Source organism: Dermatophagoides pteronyssinus, unplaced genomic scaffold (genome assembly GCF_027571235.1).
Source record: "Dermatophagoides pteronyssinus isolate colony J.1.1.1.1 unplaced genomic scaffold, Derpt_VIB-CSIC_2022.12 sq0037, whole genome shotgun sequence".
NCBI lineage: Eukaryota > Metazoa > Arthropoda > Arachnida > Sarcoptiformes > Pyroglyphidae > Dermatophagoides > Dermatophagoides pteronyssinus.
The window spans coordinates 266,096-290,364 of record NW_027461561.1 but is presented as its reverse complement, the minus strand read 5'-3'; the positions used below and the strand labels follow the sequence as shown (position 1 = coordinate 290,364).

Here is a 24,269-nt window from a genome sequence, read left to right as displayed (position 1 = left end):
ATTTACAGGCAGGCAAATTTGGAAATAATAAAAAAAATTCAATCATCAAAAAAAACATTCATTATGATGATCTGTGTAATTCATTCGAAATGAACATGCGCAGTTTTTTTAAAATTTATGTACGTGATATGTGAAAGTCTCTTCCACACCGAAGCAAAAAGATAATGGAAAAATATAAATATTTTGAATTTTCATTTTAATGTAAAGAAATTCAAATTCAAACGATTCTCATGATCAGCAGCAGCAGCAGCAATTCCATCAATGTGGCCAATTCTTGATGTTTTTCCATTTGAAATATTCAAATTTCAAATCAATACACACAAGCATTTCCTTCCTATGTTAATTCACTGTTGCTTCAAAATAGAAAGTGGAAAAGTGCATTTTTTTCCATCAAAGTGCAACAACAACAACAACAACAACAAAGCAACAACAACAACAACAAAAACGAAACAACAACAACAACAACCGAAAACATTTTGAATTCGATTCCGAATATTTATTTGATTTGATTTGATTCAAAACAAAACAAAACAAAAAAATCTGATCAAATTCTTGCTGTCTGTCTATATATAGACCTAAATTCTTGGTGTTTGTTTGTTTGTTTGTTTGTTTGATCAATTTATGCTTATTTTCTTTTTGTTTTGCTTTGTTGTTTGTTGTTTGTGTTTTTTTCCTTTTTCCCCCAAGAATCAAACTTGAAAGACGATCATCATCATCATTATTATTTGTTCGACATTCTTCTTGAGTTACAGAATTTTTTTTTCTGTTTGTTTGTTTGTTTTTTTCACTTTCATCGTTGTCGTCGTCGTTTTTCCTGTTTTTTGTTTCGTTAGTTAGTGGTTGGTGGACGATTGGGTGTTTGGTGTGTTTTCTGTTTCTACTGCCTTAGTTACAGCCAACAGAAAAGAATCATTATTCTGTGTCGGTTCATTTCGGTTCGATTCTGTGTCGATTCTGTACAAAAGTATCCACAAAAATAAAAAGAATATTTTTGTCGGCTTTTTACTTTGATTTTTCTGGATTCTGGATCGGTTTTTTCTGGCCATAAAAAATGTTTCTTATTGTGTTGCATATATGACAATCATCATCCTGATGAAATTATTATTATTGTTGTTCCAATTGGAACACCAACTACTTTAGTGTTCTGCTGCTGCTGAATTCTTTCCTTCACAGTGTGTGTTTTGAAAACTAAAAGAATAAAAAACAAAGCAACAGAAAAAACTTTGGCCGTACTTTGATATTTCTGGTTAATTTCTCTTGTTTCCATCAAAAAAAAACTACACATATAATACGTCATCATTGTCAATTCAGCTAAATTTGAGTCATTTTTGTTTGTCAGGTAGTTGAAATAGCCAAGGTAGTAGATATAGCAACCTAGTTATAAGTTTAGTCTGTTAGAAAAAAAAATAGATTTTATCGTTTTATTTTCCTCCTCCCTAAATTCATTCATTCATTTGCTACGAAAAACAAGTCTTTGTCGGTAACGAAGATTTTTGTGCCCATTTTACTTTCGTTGTTTTTCCACTATTCATAAAAAAAAATTCACCAAAACAAAAACAAAAAAGAAAAACGTTTAGCGAAAATAATAATTTTCCAGGTAGAAAAAAAACAGAATCGAGTATAGAATCGAGAGAGAGAAAAAGTAAAGAATCATTATCATCATTATCATCAACAGAAAAACAAAAAACAATGGACATCATGAAATGGTTTCTTTTATTTTTTGTTTTACTTCAATAATGATGATGATGATGATAATGATGATTATTTAATCATTATCATCATCATCATCGTAAACAACAACAACAACAACAGAATGTAATGAATCCAAACACAGAATATTATTGTTTTTTGTTTGTATTTTCTGTTTCGTTATTCGAAAGTGATCTGCTGAGTGAAACAAAACACACATTTGAAAATTGAAAAAAAAATTCTGAAAGTAAAAATTTCGAAAAGAATCCAAAAACGACGACGACAACGACTATATCAAAAGTTCAAGAAAAAAGATTTTTTCTCGTTAACCCTTTGTGATAATTTTGTTATTCAATTCACAAAATTTTTCTTCAGAAAAACAAAAATATCAATCCATCATCAATTGATTTAACCAAATCCCGTGATTGTGATTCCTTTCTGATCCAAAATTATCATCATCAATTTTTTCTACCTTCCTCCCTTTTTTTTAATTAACCAACTGAACATAGAAAGCAAAAGTTTCCTTTGTTTTTCCACTGTCAATTTGTCGATTGACCGATCAAAATCGAACTGATCGATTGACAAAAACATTTGACAAATAATGATGGATCAATCGATTTACCTTTTTTTTTGTTTGCATTGATTCTTTACCTGAAAAGTTTACAAATTAAACAACAACAAAACACGTCGCACACCCATTTTATTGTTTGTTTGTGTTCTTGAATTCCAAATTCCCAATCAATCATGTTGTCATTCAATTTTCAAAGATTACCATCGCTATCATCATTCAATAATGATTAAACAGAATCAGAATCAACAGAATCGTCGCCATCACCATGTTTGTATCAGAATTTGCTAATGTAGGCAACGTTGAACGTTATCTAACTAAGTAAGTTTTTGTTCCAGAATTTAAAAGAATTTTTTTAAAAATTGAAAATTTTTCGCCTATTTTTACCTCATTATAATTGTTTTTTTGCTTGTTTTGTTCTATTTCTAACCTTTGTTGATCACTTTGAATCATAACAATAACAACCACCGGGATTATTATATAACCCGGTCTGTGTTTATGAATTTTTATAAAAAAAAACAAACTAATACCCGACGGTAAATGATTATAATAATAATTATTCTAATCACCATAATCGTCGTCTGTCTGTCTGTCTGTCTGACTGTCTATGAATAGTACACAAGGACATTGAAATTGAAGGTTTTGCTCTCGGTGATAATGATCATAAGAATTGAATGCGAAAAAAAAATTTGAATAAAATTCTATGAATATCAACCCTTTCTTGACTATATATAGAAAACATTGTACATTTACATCAATTTTTTAGTTTGATTTTTGGTTAATTGTTTTTTTTCAAAAGAAAAAAAGAGATTCTTTACTTTTTCCAAACATTATTACCGATTCTGGTCGATAGATGGCATTGATAATCAACAGTATCAGACGATAGAATTTCTATGTTTTTAAGATTCTGGTCAATAGATGGCGCTATTTATGTTTAAAAGGGGAAAAAATTGTTTCGGAAAGATTTCTGGAAAAAACTTTTCTTCTTATCTTTTTTCCCCAACCACTATACTTCAGGCTATAAAAAATTCTTGGTTTTCGGTGACCATTCTTGACATTTACAACCGAAAATGAATATGAATCGACAGAAAAAAACTTTGTGAAAACCACCTGCCAATTTTTTTCCATTCCATTCATATTCCTTATTTCGGTTTCATCTTTCATCACAATTTTTCCGAAAAGTTTATTCAAAGAAATTTTTCATCGATAACAAGAAAAAAAATGACGATAAAAAGATAGCTGTCATCGTGGATCAAAATTTATTCATTCACAAAAAAAAGTTTGATTTTTGCCTCTTTTTCAAAAAAAAATCTGAAAAAATATTCTGTTAGAATATTCTGTTAGAAGCCAAAAGTAGTTTTCATTGGAATTTTTCTTTTTTTTATTGTTCCTGTTTTGCTGCAAGGCTTCACATGTCAAACACCAAAGAATATTCCTACAAAAAAAAAAGAAAAAAAATTCACTGAATAAATCCAATCTCTGTGTATGTTTGTTATTGACATTTGATGATGATGTGTATTGCGTGCTCGACAAGAATTCTGGAATATTCTCTCCATGCAATTTTTTTTGCATGTCATCATCATCATTATGCAATTAATTTCATTTTCACTTCATTAGAAATCAATCATCATCGTAATCATCATTATCATAATGTTTTTGATGTGTTTTTCTTTCGTTTTGAATCGATAATGATTATGATGATCAACGACAACAAAGCAAACTTTCATCATCATCATCATCAACAACAACGAAATTGTTTTTTGATTTGACTTTTGGATTTTGACTTTTTTTTCCGTAGAAATATTTCCGTCAAATTTATCAACAGCAGCAGTGTTGATGATGGTGATCATTAAATCTAATGACATAATAATGGAAATTTTCTGGAGAATTTCTGCTAATCTATTCTGGGTTACGCTGCTGTTTTGCGTTGCTGTTTCCAAATTTAGAACAATGTTTTTTTTCTCGCTGATTAACAAAAATTGATTCCTGATTCTGGTGTTGATTCTTTGATTCTGGCGTTGATTCTGTATGTCAATTTCAATTTTAAAAAACCAAAGTTTTTTTTCGGTTTGTTTGGATTCGAAATGACGTTAATAGACGACAGCAACGATCAATCGATCAATCAATCAATCAATCGATCGATTGATCGATTCTTAAATTGGAAACTTTACGTTTAAATCAACAATGTGAAAACAAAACAAAACGAAATCGAAATCAAATAAAATACGTATGTCGCTTGTCAAATTACGAAAAATTGAATCATGTTACCGCTAATCAAGCAAAAAAAAAAAAAAATGATTCTTCTTCGCTGTTTCAAAATTCAAAATTGACAAGAGATAAAAATCAGACAAACAAACAGAAACAAAATGTTATTCTTCAAGTTTTTTTATTCTTTCAAGTTTGAAATTTCATTCAAAAGCAAACGAAAAAACATTCAGAATGAAATGTTTGAAAAGAATATTCTTTTTCTTCTGTTTTTTTTTTCTTCAAGTGTCATTCATGTGTTTTCAACTAGAAAAAAAAGAAACTTATCAACTTGGTCAATCATCATCGAAAACAGAAAACGTGAAAAAACATCTTTACACATTTTGCACAAAAACAATGAAAGAAAAACGATGATGAAAATCAAATTTTCAATCATCATCAGCCAATTCAGGCTTTCTTTTATTTTTCGAATCAAACAAGAATCAAAGATCAAATAAAAGTCAAAAAAAGAAAATCTTTTTGTTACATTCAACCATATTAGTATCGTTTTTTTGTTCGTTCGTTAACATCGAATCGATGAAACAAAAACAAGAATTTTCAATTCTCATTTTGTTTTTGTTTTTTTTCGGGAAAACTCTTGAGATTTGTTGTTGTTGTTGTTTCTCTCTCTCTCTCTCTCTCTTGATTCGATTGATTTTTGTTTCACTTTCACATCGATTGTTGTTGTTGTCACAATCGATGCGTAAATAAAAATCGTTGTTATCACCCAACAACTGACATAATTTGGACCTGTTTTTCTGTCGTTTTTTGTTTGTTTGTCCCAGGCAATTTTTGTTTCGATTCATTTCAATTCAATTCAATTCATCAATTTGATGAATTGAATATGTTTCTTCTTCCAAATTCAATTCAATTGATTATGAATTGATTTCTCTGATCAGATTTTTTTTTCTCTGTTTGATTCAATTGAATTTTTCTCTTTGGTCATTCGATTCTGTATTGATGATTGGCTTCATTCATTCATAATTGAATAATGCTTTTTCGTTTTTTTTTCTTTCTTTCTGACTGACCTGATAACATTGTTTGGCTATCATCAACAATCATCAAATGATAGTTTTTTTCTGTTGTTTTGCTATGATATCCAACTAAAACAGACAAAAAAACAAACAAAACAAACTTATCAGTATTCAGATTTTGTTTGTCTATTTTGTTTGTGATGTTCATATTTTTTCTTAATTCAATTTTCCATTGAAAAGAAGAAAATTTTTTTTTTCAAAAGAAATTTTGAAAATAATCAGTGAAAAAAAAGGCCCATCCGATCCAAGTCGATCCAACCCGGATTCTTTCTTCTTCTTTTTTTGGAACACACCGTGCAAACACGAACAAATTTTGAAATTTTCTTCTTCTTTTTTGTTTACTTTAAAGCCAAACTTTTAAACTTTTTTTCCTTTATTTAAACTTTTCGAAACGTTTATGGAGAAGAATCTTTGGAAAAAAAAGCCCCAAGCATTTTTCCCTGGTTGAAATTCTTTTTTTTTTTGTCTTTTTCAAAAATCAATAACATCAACAAAAGACTAAGGATGTTTTTGTTGGATGCAACCAGAAAAATGTTGCTCCAACAACAAAAAAAATTGCAGCAACATTTTTCATTATTTGAATTGAATGACCACCTAGGTCAAGATTTTTTTTTGTTTCCAATCAATATCGATTATCATCACCCTCACCATCGAAAATATGAAAAATGGTTTTGCAACCAAACCAGCGCTAAGCAGAAAAATAATCACCGATAGTCAGTGATGTGATGGAAAAAAAACAAAGAAGATTCTTTAGGGAATATTCTCTCGGTGTGTGTGTGTGTGTGTCACTAGACCTAGAATCTTCTTCTTCTTCTTGTTCGTTGCCTTTTCAACACACGAAACGAAACGAAAGAAAAATGGGATACAATGTTTTTTTATAAATGGACATTACTCGTTTTTTTCTTCATGGAGAAAGTGTGAAAAAAAACATATTTTTTATTTCAAAAAAAAAACTGTGTTTTTGCTGTTTTGCCTTTGTTCTGTTTTCAGTTTCTTCACGATTCCTGGTTATCTTTGCAGTTGTTTCTTGGTTGATTTATTTTGTTGTTGTATTTTTTAAATTGAAAATTCAGCAGAAAAAAAAATATCCAGCCAACCAATTCTTATGGGGATTTTTCTGTTTCCAGGTTTTTCAGTTTCTGCATTTGGGATTGAAATCATGCAAAACTGAATTTAATTTTCGCTGTTGTTGTTGTTGTTGTTTTGAATGATTAGATTCGGAAGGAATTTTCAAAACAACCAAACCAAACCAAGAATTTTACAATTAAATCAACCAAAACAAAACATGGATAATGGTAATGGCCCCGAAAAAAAACCAAATCTTTTTCAAATCTCAATCATCATCATCATCATCATTAAACATCATCAAGATCAAGATCAGAATGGATTGAAAAAGAAATTACTTTTTGCGCAAACGCATCCTTTATTCATTTGTTTTTTTCGGTTTTCTCTTTTGGTTTTTATTTGTCTTTATATGATGATCATCATCATAATCATCATTCTTTGTTGTTTTGTTTTTCTTCAAGAAAACCCAAAGAAAAACATTTCGGTTGAGTCGGCGCCTACCTATTTCATTTTCTATTCTCTCTTTTTCATCCTCGGAATATACCTCATAAAATATTCGGCGAAATGATAAAAAAAAATCCCCCTGAAATGAATCCGGCGCATCCAACAGAATCGATCATCGAAAAAATGAAAAAAAATACAGAACGCATCATCAGGATTCTTCGTCGTCGTCGTCGTCGTTTCCAAAAATGCAAAATAATAACCACCACACGAAACAAAGCAAAACACAACACATGAACAACAACATCAAATGACACATACACACATGACATGCAATTTATCGTTTGTTTGTTGTTCGTTTCTTTATTTTTCTGGCAATCCGATATTTATTATATAATCAATAATTTCGCACACACACACATTGTGTTTTTGTCCAAAAATTGAAATTGAAAATTTTGTGATATTTTTTTTCGTCTGTAAAAGTTTTTTGTTTTCAAAAAGTGATAATTATTCTCGATGTTTGTCTCGGTGTATTACGGTGCGTGTGTGTCTTGACCATTGTCCAGTTTCCTTCGTGAAATCATCGAAAATCATCGTAATTTGATAAACAAAGTAAGAAAAATGTTATTCAATGAATGAATGATGAAGAAGAAAACAAAATGAATTTCATCCATCCGCCAGAATCGACAGAAGAAGAAGAATATTTGTCACATTCTGTGCCCAGTTTTGATTAATCTATATTTTGATAATAATAGGTTGTCATTCAGGTTGAAATAGACTTTTTTTTTGTTTTTCGTGTTTTCTTTTGCTTGAAATGACAAAAAAAGTTTATAGAATCTTGAGAAATTTCAGCTAAAAGATAACAACAACAAAATTCTGTTCATTCATCCAAAATTAACACTAAATCAGCCCTTCCTCAAAATCATAATTTACAAAATCCCCAAAAACAACAACAAAAACGTTTTTTGTTTTTTCAAAATGATGTTTTTGCTTTTGTTGTTGTTATTTTCGGTCTTATCTTGGTTGTCTTATCTCGATTCTTGATGTTTGTTTTGTTTGTTTTGCTTTCCTTTCCTTTCGTATAATCATCATTGTTGTCGTTATTCAATGCTCAGTCATTGTTTTTTTTTTTGCAAAAAACAACCATAAACGTAAATCATCATAATCCTTTTCGGTTTTTTTTTGAAGAATTGTTGTTGTTGTTGTTGTTGTTTTCTTTCGTTATAATAAATAATCTTCTTACATATTCAATGATTTGAATGAAATCTCTCATGAATGAGGCATTCTTTTATCAGGCAGAACATCAAGCATCGACCGACCGACAGAATCATCATCAGAATTTTCATTGAAATTTTCTTTGTCGGTAAAGATTCGTAAATGATTCTTATTCGGCGTTTCTTATTGATTATCAATGATTTTTGATGTCATACCAGGGTCATCCAAAAATAAAGTTTTATTTTTGGAATAAAATGATGATGAAAAAGCCCATTAAATCAACCAAAAAAGCGAAATTCTCTCACAGAGAATAATAATAACGATAATGTCTTAATATTGAATCCATTTTATATTAGATTTTTTCTTTTTCTTCTTTTTTCATTTTGGTCGAATCATATAGTTAAATATTTAACACTAGCGCACACACTCAATGTAAGGTCGGTAACATTTCGGTTTTTCGCTGTTGTTCTTGTCGTTTATGGTTGTTTTTTTTTAGTTGAAACAAACAGAGTTTTTTCTTTTTTTTCGGCTTTTTGATTTGATTTGATTATCTTTTTTGTTTTGTTCTCTGGTTCATCATCATCATCTTATAATGTTGATTATTATTACCGTACATTTATATATGAACAAACAAACAAACGACGACGATAAATTCCCCATTTCCATTATCAGAAGAAAATTTTTGCTTTTTTTTCGATTTTTCTTTTCTGTGTTTGTTCAGAAGATTATTTATCTAATATCTGGATGTTTTGGTTGATTGTTTGACTAATTTTGTTTTGAATTTAGTTACCAACTACTATCACTTTTAAAAAATTTAACTAAAAGAAATGATTTTAACTAAAAAGCTACTACACTTTATTTTTTACTTTTTTTTTTGGTACCAGAATTGGTTGAATTTTTACCATCATCATTAAAAAAAGAAATTTGTTGAATTTTAACAAAAAAAAAACTAATTTTCCAAAACGATAAGGGGTTACAATGAGAGAGAAGCAAACATTCAAACATAGTAGTAATCCACTTCATCTCTTTTCTTTCTTTTTTTTTGATCCTGAAAAAAAGTTTTCAAAATAATGTTTGTTTGATGATGATGATGATGATGAACCACCACTTTTTTTTAAAAAAGAAAATATAGGCCAGAAAATTTCTAAAAATAGAAAAAAAAAATTCGTATCCAAATTCAAGAGAATTGAACCACCCCTGCATTTTTTTTATTATTTTTTTCATTTTGGTTGTTGGTTACTTCTTCAAGGTTATTTAAATAAAAATAAAAAATGCTGCTACTTGGTTAGGCGGTTTTCACTACATTCTATTTCCGTTTACCTTGAATTTATTAGAAACCGAAGAAGAAGAAAATTATTATCATCAGTATTATATAGTGACATGCAGTTTAGTTATTAATTTTTGATGTTATAATCGAACCAAGAGAGAGAGAGAGAGAGAGAGAGAGAGAGAGAGAGAGAGAGAGAGAGAGAGAGAGAGAGAGAGAGCAGAGAAATAAACGATGATGATGATCTATATTGATTGGAAAATTATTGATTGATTGCTTGTGGGTTTATTCAGCCAGAAAACCCGTAAAGGAAATGAAACGATTTGTTAATGGAAAAAAAATCTAATGTCCGGTGTGTTTTTTTTGGGTAAATGTTTTTGATCATTTTTCATCATCATCAGAATCGGAGAGAAAATTAAATATTCTGCTTTCTACTTTTCGAAATTCTGAACTTCTGTCTGACTCGTTGAATATTACTATAGTAATTTCAATTCTGAATTCAAAATTACCATTTACACACAGAGAAAATTCTTGGAAATTTTTTTTTATTAGTTTTTTTTTGTTTTGGAAAATTTCCCCAGAATTTTAACTTTGTAAAAACAAACAAACAATTTTTATGACATACATATGTCACACACAGTGAATATTATTCATTGAATTTCAATAAAAATGATTGAAATTGACTAAAGAATTTTTATTATCATTCGTCAAACTTTGACAATTTTCGCCTGGCAAAACGTAAAAAACAATCGATATAATTATTCTTCAATTTGAAATTGCAACAAAAATTTTTTGAAACAAAGAATATTCTTTCGTCAAACATTTTACTAAATGTGTTTTTTTTACTGTTGTTTTTCTGAGGAAAAAAATAAAAATTCCCCCATTCATTCTCAAGAGATCAATTTTGTTTTTTTTTCTGCACCCAAAAAAAACTGGTTGAAAATTCTGACATTTTTTTCCCACCTCTTGTTGATTTTATTAACATTTTTTCAACAAAAAAAAAAAAAAAAAAAAATTCATTTTCATTTTTATGTGTCTAGCCAGAATGAAAGAATATTCTGTTTCACCCAAACACACAAACACACAATGTAACACAATGTAATTTGTCATGTTTTTCATGTTTTTTTTTGTTTGTTTAAATTCAATAAAACACACACAAACACATTGCATTTGAATGTTTTTTTAAAAATACAAAATTCCTTCGTATGATGATGATGATGGTTGCTATAATTATATTTGAAACATTCATCGTTTCTCTTTTCTTTATTTTAATTCGGGAATTTTTCCAGAATTTCTTTTCAGAAAAATTGCCCAAAAATAATAATAATTTTGTTAAAAATGAAAGAAATTAGGTCAATAAATGAATTGTGCTGGTGTGCAAAATTAACCAAACCGAAGAAAATTACAAAAAATTTGATTACCAATTTTTTTCGTAATTTTTCCATATCGATCTGAAAAATGTGATTTTCATTCATTTGATGATGATGATATGGATGATGATTATTGTTCAATTTTCATCACAGTGGTTGGTCATTGAAAATGAGAAAATTTTCATCTTTCAAATTCATATTCTATGGGAATTTTTTCCTAAATTCCTTCTTTCTGATGTTTTTGATTGTTTGATGATTGATTCTTTTGGTGATTGATCTTTTTGACGTCATCATTAATATTATTATTATTATTTTCGTTTTGTTTTGTTTCGATGTCGAAAGAATCATTCAAAGATGATGATGATGATGAAATACAAAACCATCACCGTCACTGTTATATTTGGAAAAATGTTTTTCGCTTTGTTTCGGTGTTCGAAGATTAAATAGATTTTCGATTCTCTCCGTTCGATTTTTTCGATTCTTCGATTCTTTTTCATTCGATTTTATTTATTTATTAGCAGTATTAACTTGTTGTTTTCTTTTTCCTTCATTGAAGTTACAAAGTAAATTAAATTTACTTTGTAACTTATTTTACACACACACACACATGCGGAAAAACAATAACAAAAACGAACGAAAAAACAATCAATTCTGATTCTAAAATTCTGTTCATTCATTCATGTTTTCATTGTTTTCATTAAATTTCCAATTAAATTAAAGTCTTAAATCTAGCATCTAAATGTAACATTTTTGTTCTCCTTCCTTCAAATTTTGATTGATTTGATCAGGAATTTTTTGTTTTGTTTTTGGTTCTGGTACTGGGCCCTGTGTGTTAATTTTTCACTCTATCTTTGTGTCAATTTTCTTCTAAATCTTCTTCTCTCCGTGTCCACGTGGATGATAAAATTCAGCTTGAATGTTTTTGTTGTTTTTCTTCGCTGTTCTTCTTATTCTTGATTTAAGCATCATCATTGTTTTTTCCCTTTTCTTTTTTATCGTCCTTGACATTGTTGTTGTTGTTGTTTTTTTTGGTTATCGTTGTCGAAATAGCCGATCAAAATTAATTAATTAAAAATGGCATTCTGTTCAGCATATGGTACATATGGTTTAGGTGTACCTGGTACACCACAATTTGCATCCGATCGTTCAAATTATTTACCTGGTACAAGTATTGGTCCTGGACAAACTGGTAGTATGATACCGATGTTTTTACAGGCACCACCACCAGATAGAGCTACTGGCAGTACTACTACCGGTGGTGGTGGTGGCGCTGCTAGCGGCGGTGTTGGTAGTTCAACATTTGCATCATTTCATCATCATCATCATCATTTACATCCTAATCAACAACATATTCATCAACAGTCGCAACAACAACAACAACAATCATTATCATCATTAAATTTTATACAATTACAACAACAATCAGCTGGTGCTGCTGCTACTGGTGTTCGTAGTTTAAGCATGCAGAATTTATTAGTATCGTAAGTAAATTCTTTTAAAGAATTTTTTTTTTTGGGGTAATTTCATTTTTTTGCGCCAAATTCAAATTCATAAATAAATTATGAGATAGCTGGCGCCATCTGTTGATTTGGAATGGTAGTTTTTTTTGGTTTAATTTTGACATTTTTTCGATTTCTTGCTAAAATTGGAGAGAATTTCGCATAATTTCTTGTTCGTCTTGGCTAAATCCTGTTGTTTAATAATAAATGGATTTTCAGCTCCAACCAAAACTAACTAACTAAAAAGAAAAAATCCAACTTTTCCTTTACGCTGCTGCTGCTGCTTGGATTAAATCAATTTTCATTTTTCTTAGTTTTAGTTTCCAAAATGTTACTGTAAAAGTTACTTTATTTATTTTTAATTCGCATGAATATTCTCTCTCATCAAGTCATAAACCATCATTATGTTGTAATGCGTGGGTTGTTTTTGTCGTTGTTCAGGAACTGATGACGACAACAGCAGCAGCAGTGACAAAAAAACTTGATCAAGTTTGATATTCCGGTTGGTTTGGCTACCTTGACACCTTCAGGTTTGCATCAGGTTTTTTTTTCATCAAACTTCTTCTTCTTTGGAAAATTGGCCGAACAAATATTCGATTTCGAATCATTTTTGTTGTTGTTTATGGAATTTTTCGTTTTTATTTGTTTCGTTTTGTTTCATAATTGAACCAAAAACGTTCCTCATCATCAGCATCATTGATGATTTATCCATGCGTCCATAATATAATTGTGTGTGTGTGTGTGTGTGTGTGTGTGTGTCTCACTCGAAACGGACAGGAAAAAACAAAAAATTTGTTTCATAACCATTGTTGGAATCGTCGCTGTTCACCAAAAAAAAAAAAAAAAAACACAGAATCGAAAACAAGAATTCAATTCGTTTTATATAGAAAAAGGAATTTTTATTTTTCGTTTGCAAATATTCTGTGCAGTATAGGTAGTGGTAGTAATGATGGTGGTAACATCACTACACTATACAGCATAAAACAAGATTTGCCCGAATTTCGGGAATTCGGTCGGTCGGTCGGTTATTCTATTCGGTTGATGATGTGTTTGTTGCTGATTCTGTTCCGAATTCTACACACACACACTCTGCTTACTTCACTCTCATTCTTGGTTTTTACTTCAGAAGCAAAAATTCGTCTATTTTCCTCAACGATATTAATGTCTATTTTGTTTTTTTTTTTTTTGCTTGCCATCCACAAAGAATATTTTATTCGATTCGTTCACTACATTTGTATCTTGTTGTTTGTTTGCTGTTTGCTGTTTGTTTGTTGTTTTTCAAAATTTTTATTTCGTTCGTGTCCGTGTGTTGTTTTATAGCCAGTTTTTCGTTGTTTTTACTTGTTAAAAAAAAAATCCATCTTCAATTTGAAGAAAATCAAATCATACATGATATCCTGATTATGAAATTTTTCTGTTATAAAAAAAACCCGTATCCTATTTCCACATCATCATCATAATCATCATCATTTCTATTTCCACATCCACAACATCATCATCATCATTATTAATGAGTTATTTAATTTTCCAACTCTTACTTTCACTATTCACTATTATTACATTTCAAAGCAAAAAAAAGAAAAAATCCCTAATTTAATGAAATAAAAGAAATTTGTTGTTGTTGTTCGGGTTGTTGTTGTTGTTGTTTGTCACAATAATAATGATGCTCAAAATGATGATATTTGATCCAAACAACATCATTATCGTTTGATTTATTGATCATTTCATTGAAATTCAAATGAAAAAAAAACCATAATAATAAATAATGATGATGATCCACATTGTCAAATAAAGGAAAAAAAAGTGAATTTCAATTGATTTCTGTGCAGAGGATACCATTAATTAAAGACAAACGAGCGAAAGAAGCGAACGAAAGAAGAAGCGAAAAAGAAGCGAAAGAAGAAGCGAAAAAGAAGCGAAGAAGCCAATCTTTTCAACTTTGACATTTTCAATTTGAAATCAATTTCCATCATCATCATCATAACCATTAACCATTAAGCATCATCATCGTTGAAAATATTGAGTGGTTTTTGTCTACCGAATAAACATCATCGAATTGGTTTATTTATTGACGACGACGAAGGAGAATATTTAAGAATCTATTTGGAGAAGTGAAAAAGAAGAATTCAATTGAAATTCTTTCGTTTTTTTGGGGTTGAGAAATATTCAATGATTGATGATTGATCGGATCGAATCGGATTGATTGATTGCAGATTGAAAAAAGTCATTTTGGATTTTTTGCTTAAAAAACGAAACGAAAAAAAAACACTCTACATTCAATTCATACAAAGCAACTTAATATTAAGAAATCAAATTTGTTGTTGTTGTTGTTATCATTGTCAAAATTCACCAACAACAACAACAACAACAACAATAAGCTTTTTTCGGAAATTTCAATAGAGATTATCAAAATTCTTTAAAAAAATATGCTCTTTTTTCAACAACAACAACAACAACTACTACGACAACAATGACAACAACAACAATGAAAGAAAGTTTCATTCATTCAATTCCATATTGTTAATTCAAAATGACAAATGATGATGATTCCTTTTTTTCATAAAAAAAAGGAATGAATGAATGAATGACACTACCATCATCATATTCAACAATCAAAAAAATGATTTTGATTCTCACTTTTAAACAGAATTAAACGAAAAACAACAATGTTCTTAGTTTTTTTCCTTCTGTAAAATGCCAAAAATCGAGGCCAAGATCAGCAGCAGCCAACCTAAACGACTATGAATTTTTTTTATTTAAAATTTTAAAGAAAATTTTCTCTGTAAAATCGCTTTATGTTTGATTCGTCGTTGAATGTGTCGGTGTGTCTGGTGTTTTTAATACTTACTTATTTTCGTACATTTTCAACAAATAACCGAAATGAAAAAAAAGAAAAAAGATTCTTAAAATTCAACAAATTCTCAACATTCACTTTTATTCATGATTTTTTTCGGGTGCAAAACAGTTTTTCAACAGAAAAATCTTATTAACAGAATATTTGAATAACAATTCTTCACGATTCTTAGCGATTCTTGAAGAATTGTGGAAATAAAAGAATCGAGAAAAAAAACATTTAAACATTTTATTTTTTCAAGTTAAAATGATTAAGATTCATTGTGTTGATGATCGTGATGAAGTGAAATGTTTTTCTTTCTTCTGTTGTTGTTAAAATTCTGTCATTAATGACAATGAAGATTTTCATTTTTGCAAAAATGTCATACAGAATTAAATGAATGAATGTTTTTTTTCGACATAGAGAAAAAAACAAGTGTTATTCATCATTTGAAAAAAAAATTTCAAACCAAATTTGTTTTCTCTCATTACAAACATTACATCATTATGTGTGACTGATGTGATATATAAACGACGACCATGATTTTCAAACACTTTTTTTTCCGTTCCTGGAATGATGATGTTTTTTTCCTATCTTGATTGCTGAATTCTGATTTACATTTACATCAAGACACAAGCATACACCAGCGCCAAAAACATCATTCAATTACCGTATCATTTTGAAAAACTTTTTTACCGAGAGAAAAAAAATTCCAATTTCCGATTTTACCCGCAAAGAAAAACAAAATTCATTTTTTACATTTCACATTTTACATTTCAAATTTTTGTTTTCTGGAATCCATATTGCTTAATGGAAATTGTTGTTGTTTGTTTTTGATTGAATTTTTTCCCATTATAAATGTTTAGGCGGCGGTCCCACTTGTATAAACTAACAAACAGACTAAACCGAAAAATGCACTGTGAAAGTAGAAAACGGGAAAAGTTTGCGATTTGACAAACTTTCGAGTTTAACATATCAAGCAAGCATGATCCGGCAAACTAGTTTTTTAGTTTATACAAGTGGGACCGCCGCCTTAAAAATATTACAAATCAAACATTACGACAACGACGCCATAAACGACGTTGTTTTATTTATTTATCGATCAAAGCTAAACACAAGAAAAATTCATTCACAAATTCTGTTATTATCATTCATAAATTCTGTTATTATCCAAAAAAAATGATGCCAAATCTTTATTTTGTTTGTCCAAAAAATTCAAATTCAATTCAATTCAATTCAATTCAATCAATCAATCGATTAACCCTTAGTTAATCAATTCAAAATTCAAAATTCCAATTGACAAAAAAAAACATGGCACCATTATTTATGATATTTATGATAATTGCCATATTGGTATTATTTTTAATTTGTCTTTGTAGATCGATACCAAAATCAACACAAGATGATTTAGGTGGTGGCGGTGGTGGTATTGGTACTAGTTCCGGTTTTGGTGGCATTGATGGTATCGATTATACCGGTGGTGGTGGTGGTGGCGGTGATTATTATGATCATCCAGGTGGACAACAATATTATGAAGATAATGAATTATTAGCGAATGCTGAACGACAACAACAACAACAAAATCTACAATTTGGTGGTATTATTAGTTTTGGTTCACGTTTTGAACCATTATTACATAGACATGATTTATGTGAACGTATTACAATTAATATTAGTGGCTTAATATTTCAAACACAGCTTCGTACATTACAACAATTTCCAAATACATTATTAGGTGATCCGGCCAAAAGAATACGGTAAGTTTTCATTTTCAAAATTCCCATATTTTCATTTACCATTCGGAAAATTCGTTCCATTTTTTCTCCCTTCCCCCCATTACATAATGACAAACACACATGCTTGAAACATTTTTTTTGTTTTGTTGTTCCATCATCAAATTATGGAATCAAATTTTCATTCGTTCTGTTTGCTCTGTTTTGTTCTGTTTGACATTATCGAATTCAATTTTGAAGGAATGTGTGATGTAACAGAAAAGAAACAAGAGAAAATTCATAAGAACTTAATGTTTTTTTTAAGAATATGATTCTTTCGTTACAGAATATCGAGAATAGAAAACTTCAAAGAAAAAAAGTCACCAAATATAGCTTTGATTTTTCCAAGTTAAACAAAACACCAACACTCACTTTCATTATTTGAAAGAATCACTGAAAGAACAACAAAGCAAAAAAAAAAGATAAGAAACTAAAAACCATCCAGACAACGACAACAACATTGAAATAGCAAAAGAATTGATAATGTCAAATCTTGCGTAAACAATTCTTTTTGTCTTCATTTTTCTTTCCGGAAAGTTTTTTTTTTCTATTTTATTTGTTTTCCGAATAAACGAATAAACTTTGAAACTTGTAAAGTTAAAAAAACATCGTTAGTCGTCTATTAAGTTTGTCTATGATGTAACAAAATGATAAACAACAACAACAACCGAAAACAAAACTAAAAATTTAATTATTAAAATGGATTGTTTTTTTTAGAGATGTTTTGGATGTTTGATATGGATGTTTTTGTCTTTTTTCTTTTTATTTCGGTTGTTGTTGTCCATTTTATTCGATTGATTTCTGATCGGTTTTTGGACCGAAGGGAAAGATGTTCTTTTGTTTTTGCTGTAAAAATTTAAATTTTAAATTTTTTTTCTTCAAAAAATAAAAAATTCTGTTCATGAAAAGAAAATGAAATTAATGATGATCATTTACTTTTGTGCTGGTTGATCAATTTTTTTGTTTTTCTGATTGAATTTTTATGCAAATTTCTCGAAAAGGCAACGATGATGATGATGATAATTGATGTTCGTGACAGAAGCAGTCAGAAGAAATTCTGCTGTTACTGAATTCTGGATTCTGGAACAATTTTTCCACACACACACGCCCACCATGTTAATTATAATCATCAATGACGAGGGAGGCAACAAAACGAAAAATGAAACTGAAAAGATTCTTATGCAATTGATATTTAATTATTGATCATTTTGGATGATGTGATGTGATGTGATATCATCATTTTTTTTTTGGGAATTTTCCGGGAACATTTTTTCGGGGAATTTTTTTTTTGAAAACAGAAATTTTTCATTTTCCCATTTTTCATTTCGAGAAAAAAAACAGATTAAATTTTTGTCGGTTGCATAGTGATAAATCCTTGGAAAAAAAACCCCGGAGAAACCCAGAAATATTTCTGGAAAGAGCAGGCAAATTTCTTGAATTCCAAAAAGTTTTCCAATTTATTTTCAATTATTATTTTTTTTATCCATCCGAGCAACAACAGCGAAAAAAATTGATTACGAAAAAATCGATTTTTTTGATCAAAATTTTTTTCATCCGAATCGATGAATCGAGCCACAGGGCAAAAAGATCAGTTTTAATCAATGTTGACACGCAGAACTAGATAGAGAAAGTTTCCAGAAGTTTTACAGGAAATTTTCCAAAATTCAGGATTTTTTTTCATCATCATTATTTTCATACTAAACCAAAGGACAATGACCAAAACGAAAACAGACATTAAAATTTTGTTTATAATGAGAATTTTTGTTTGTCAATTTCGACAAAAAGCAAACAAAAACTTAATTTGCTAATTTCAGTTTCACGACGATCTCTTGGTCTCTAGATTAGTTTTTGTTGTTGTTGGAACTTTCTTTAAAACTTCTCCAAAACCCAGATATTTCTTTTTTTTGGCTATTTTCTGGCTGCTCAGTCTTAATCCAAAATAATTGATTTTTTTTTCTGTTTTTCAAATGAAATTCATCCTTAGTTTCTGTGTAAAGCTTTGTTTGATGATGATGATGAACCAAAAGAAATGTCTTCTGGGAAAGATTCTTTGAAAATCGATAATGATGATGATGATGATGATGATATTGATTTTTTTCTTCACAACTTTCTTCACAGCATCCTATATTCACACATTTAATTACAAAATGAAAAACAATGATGATGATGATGATGAATTGATTTTGATTGAATTCATTGATTTCTAGACGGCATGGGAGAAGCAAAACTATTTTTTTTTAATATCAATTTCATTGATTCTTGCCAACAATAATCGACACCAACTGAAACTGAAACTGAGAAAATTAAAATGATTAATTGTTTTCTAATCGATAAATCAATTCAATCGATCGATAAATCGATCAATCATTGAAATTTAGTTTACACAGAGAAAGTACAAAAAAAACATTCATTACCAAGTATTGATTGATTGAATAATCAATCAATTTAATCGATAATGATATCATATTTAAATATTTCTTTTCTTTTCTTTACCGGAAAATTTCTCATTTCCCGGAAATTTTCTTTCCCGAAAATTTTCCCCAATTACTATTATAGATATTATGATCCACACACAAATGAATATTTTTTCGATCGTAATCGTCAAGTATTCGATGCAATATTATATTATTATCAATCAGGTGGACGTTTACGGAGACCAGTAAATGTACCATTGGATATATTTGCTGAAGAGGTGAAATTTTTTGAATTAGGTGAAGCTGCATTCAATAAATTTCGTGAAGATGAAGGTTTTGTAAAGGAAAAAGAAAAACCTCTGCCAAAAAATGAATTTAAACGAAAAATATGGTTATTGTTTGAATATCCCGAATCATCACAATGGGCACGTGTTGTTGCAATTATATCTGTGGTAATCATAATATTATCAATATTAATATTTTGTTTAGAAACATTACCTGAATATAAACATTATAAAATATTTAATACAACATCAAATTTAACTCGGGTGATTGAAGATGAAGTACCATCATATACAGAACCATTTTTTATTATTGAAACAATTTGTATTATTTGGTTTTCTATTGAAATTTTGATCAGATTTTTTGCCTGTCCATCAAAAATTACATTTTTAAAGGTAAAGTTTTTTTCTCATTTTCAAATGTCAAATCAAACTTACTTTGAATTGATTTTTTTCTAACTATTTCCACCTGAAACAGGATATAATGAATGCAATAGATTTTTTTGCAATTGTACCATATTTTGTAACATTAGCAACAATGATTGCAAAACAACCGGAAGATGATGAATTACAAAAATTACAAATATTACATGGAAATTTGGATTCTAAATCACAATCATCATCATCATTAGCAATATTAAGAGTTATACGTTTAGTACGTGTATTTCGTATATTCAAATTGTCACGTCATTCAAAAGGTTTACAAATTTTGGGAATGACACTGAAAGCATCGATGAAAGAATTGGCATTATTAATATTTTTTCTATTAATCGGTGTCGTCCTGTTCAGTTCAGCTGTTTATTATGCTGAAGCTGATAGTGAACGATCAAATTTTAAATCAATACCGGATGCATTTTGGTGGGCAGTTGTTACAATGACCACTGTTGGTTATGGTGATATGCGACCGGTTTGTGTTTGGGGAAAATTTGTTGGTTCATTATGTGCTATTGCCGGTGTATTAACTATTGCCTTACCAGTACCGGTTATTGTATCAAATTTTAATTATTTTTATCATCGTGAAAATGATCAAGAAGATTTACAATCAACAAATATTAATCATGTAAAATCATGTCCATATTTACCTGGTTATGTTGGTACAAATCGTTTACGTCGTACATCATATTCTGATTCAAATATAACACATGATAATGATGGTGGTGGTGATAATGTTAGTGGTGGTGGTGGTGGTGATAATAAAGACGATAATGGTGATCTTATTGTGATAGATAATAATAATAATAATGGTGGTCATAGTCATGGTCATGGTCACGATGATGATGATAATGATGGTGATGATGATGATGATGACGATGATGATGACCATAATCACCATAATGATAATCATAATCGAAAACAATCAATATTATATCATCGTTCATTATCATCACCACAACAACAACAACAATCAACGACAACAACAACAACAAATCAACAACAACAACAATCATCACCAGCAACAATAAATCGTTTTCCAACAAAACCAACAATTGCTGAAACTGTTGATTATGAAAAACAATTACAATTAATGATAAAACGTACAAATAGTGTTAAATTAATGAAAAGACGTTCAAGTAATCAAATGACAACAACAACAATAAGTCCATTATTAACATCATTATCAGCAATTGGTACATATCAATCATATCCACATTCACATTCACCATCAATATCAATGTTTCCGCCAACGACAATATCGACATCGTCATCACCAATACCGATCCAAACAACAACAACAACAACAATCGGCGGCGGCGGTGGTGGTACAATGATTTTAATCGATCCAAATGTTGGATCATCATCATCAACATTACGTTCACCAATATCGGAAACAGGTGCTGGTGGTGGTGCTGGTCTTTCACGTACATCATCATTTCATCGACAACAATCACAACAACAACAACAACAATCATATCGTCGAAGATCATCAACACGTAGTCCACAATCACCAAATTTTTCATCACCAGAATCGCCAACAAAAAATAAGCTCAATACAAATTTTTTAAATTTAACCATATCAAATCAACAAACACCACCAGGTTGTCAAGCACCACCAAGTCCATCATTAAGGCATCATAGTATTGGCGGCAGCTGTGGTAGTGATCGTCAACAATCATCAAATTTACGATCACCATCATCAATCGATTCGATTATTCCATCATCAACAACATCGACAACGACAAAAAAATCGGCCAAAAAATCACGTGTATATCTAAAAGCAAAACATACTATAATTAATATTATTGCATTTATGTTTACAATATTTTTATGACATTCAATAATGACAACAACAACAACGATGATGACAACAACGATGATGATGACATTGATGAAAATCCCGAAGAAAAATCAAAACATATCACAAAAACAAAAACAAAGCAAAAACAAAAACAAAATGGAAAAAACAAATTCATTTTCGATAATGAAAATCGAATGTTTTTGGTTGTTGTTGTTGTTGACAGAATCTCCACCCCCTGCCTACAGAATTTTCGAATGTTTTTTTTGTTTGTTGACGAATCAAATTGGACCAAATATTTCACCTTTTTTTTCTTCTCATCCTCCCTCCCCTCTTCCACTGAATTTTTGACTATTTTCACCCACCATGTATCATTTGTGTGTGTGTGTATTTTTAGGAGCTTCTTCTTTTTTGTTGTTGTTGTTTATACCAAAACAAACATAAGAGCCCACGCCATAATCAGATAACAATTCAATTCAAAATCGAAATCGAAATTCTTTTGTTAAAAAACAAATCAAATCAAATATGAAAATGATTCAGTTGACAATAACAAACAAACAAACAAACTCAAACATGAACCTTTTTTTCCGATTACAAAAAAAAGTGATGAATATTTTTATTTCATTTTGTTCATTTTTTTTTTTTTTTTTTTTTTTTTTGATACTATACATTCGAAACATGTACATTCTTTATTTTTCTACATTTATTTTCGTTGTTGTCGTCGAGAAAATACAAAAACAATTCTGTCAAACAATAACAACAACAACAACAACAACAAGAATCGAGAGCAAGAATTTTTCGAATGAAGCCCAAATCAACTCAACCAGTGCTGTATATTGTTGAAATAGAATCGAATGTCGAATATCGAACATCGAACAATAACAACAAAAATCGAAGATTTTGGTCATCGATTTTATTATTATCGATCATCATCGTGATTACCATCAACATTATTATCATCATCATCCACTATGAAAGATATTATGTTGAATGGAACATTTGTTTTCTTTATTTCTGTGTTTTATTTTATTTCTTTTTTTAGATTTTTTTTGTTTTCGTTTGACAACAAAACATGTTCCAAACAGAATCATCATCATCATCTTATTGAATAATTCAATTCATTTTTTGGATGTTTTCCGAATTGTATTTTTTATCTTCTTTTTTTTATTTTTGTTGTTGTTGTAAGTCTGACCTCGATCAAAATTGATGATTTTTTATGTTAAACTTTCTCTATCTTTATTTCTATGTCATCTTTGTTGTTGTCGTTTGTTTGTTGTCTTTTTTTTTGTTGTTGTTGTTGATGATGATGGATGCATGATAGCATCATTATCATGTTGATTATTGATGTTGTTGTTGTTCTTCCCCCTTCCTTCCTTCCTCCCTTGCCACCCTCCTTCACCCACCAAAATCAAACAAACAAAAATCTGTGTATAATTTAAATGTTAATTGTTGTTAATAATTTTGTTGTTGTTTTTTTTCAAATTGAATTTGTTATTCCTCTCTTTTTTTTCCTGTGTATCAAATTTTTTTTTCTGTTTTCCTCTTCTTGTCCGTCATTCTTCTTATTTATTTATTGTTTGTTGTTGTTGTTGTTGATTTGATTGTTTTTTTCAACAAAAACAACAACAACAAAAAGAATAATATTTGAAAAAAACAAAGAAAGAATAAAAATAAAAAAGATGTGGTGAGATGTAATCCACGTTTAAAAAAAAAAAAATTCTCGTGTTCAATTTTTTCTCAAAAACATTCAAAATATTCAATTTTTTAAAAATTTGTGATACACGTAGCGACATCTGTAGTGATTTATTTTAATATTTTTGAAAAAAATGATTCGATTCTGAAAAAAAATTTATTATTGGAAAATCGTTGAAAATCGTAAATAAATTATAACTATGTAGCGGTGTACTAGTGTTGTTTTTATTTGTACTTTAGTTAATCATCTAAATTTTAACAATATCACTATAGTGATAATATTTCATTAATTTAGATAATCTTATCTTAGGACTACTACTATCTTTTCTTTTCTTTTTAATTATAATAACGGTACGTTGCTTATAATACGAAAGTATTCTTCATCAAAATTTTTTGGCAATACCATTTCGGCTTTAAACGGCATATTTGGGCAAACTTTATGCTTTAAATTTTTCCGATTTGTGCCTTTGAAGGGACATTTACCATTAGTATTTCATTTTTTCCGAAAATCTTTTAATTTTATTTTTTGTCATTTTAACGATGAAAAATTAGTAAAAAAGCATGTAAATAAGAACAAAAATTGCGTTGCGTTAAATCAAAAAACTACATTTTTGAAAAAAGGCCCTTTTTTTCAAAAATGGGAATTTTGAAG

At 29.3% G+C, this 24,269-nt stretch overlaps 1 protein-coding gene across 3 annotated transcripts in view; it reads left to right on the top strand.

Moving 5' to 3' along the window:
• Positions 1 to 23,535, top strand: part of Sh (Potassium voltage-gated channel protein Shaker) — a 33,777-nt gene extending 10,242 nt beyond the window's left edge. Inside the window, exons 1-5 of one of the 3 annotated variants that reach the window (XM_075823807.1) lie at positions 7,070 to 7,653; positions 11,944 to 12,374; positions 16,605 to 16,982; positions 19,554 to 20,088; positions 20,171 to 23,535. In XM_075823807.1, the coding sequence (XP_075679922.1) occupies positions 11,968 to 12,374; positions 16,605 to 16,982; positions 19,554 to 20,088; positions 20,171 to 21,961 (3,111 nt within the window). In that variant the 5' untranslated portion in view covers positions 7,070 to 7,653; positions 11,944 to 11,967 and the 3' untranslated portion in view covers positions 21,962 to 23,535. Of the gene's footprint in view, positions 1 to 2,417; positions 2,579 to 7,069; positions 7,654 to 11,943; positions 12,375 to 16,604; positions 16,983 to 19,553; positions 20,089 to 20,170 lie in introns of those variants that run through there. The other 2 variants (XM_075823809.1, XM_075823808.1) reach the window with 2 other exon arrangements.
• Positions 23,536 to 24,269: the final 734 nt, after the last annotated feature.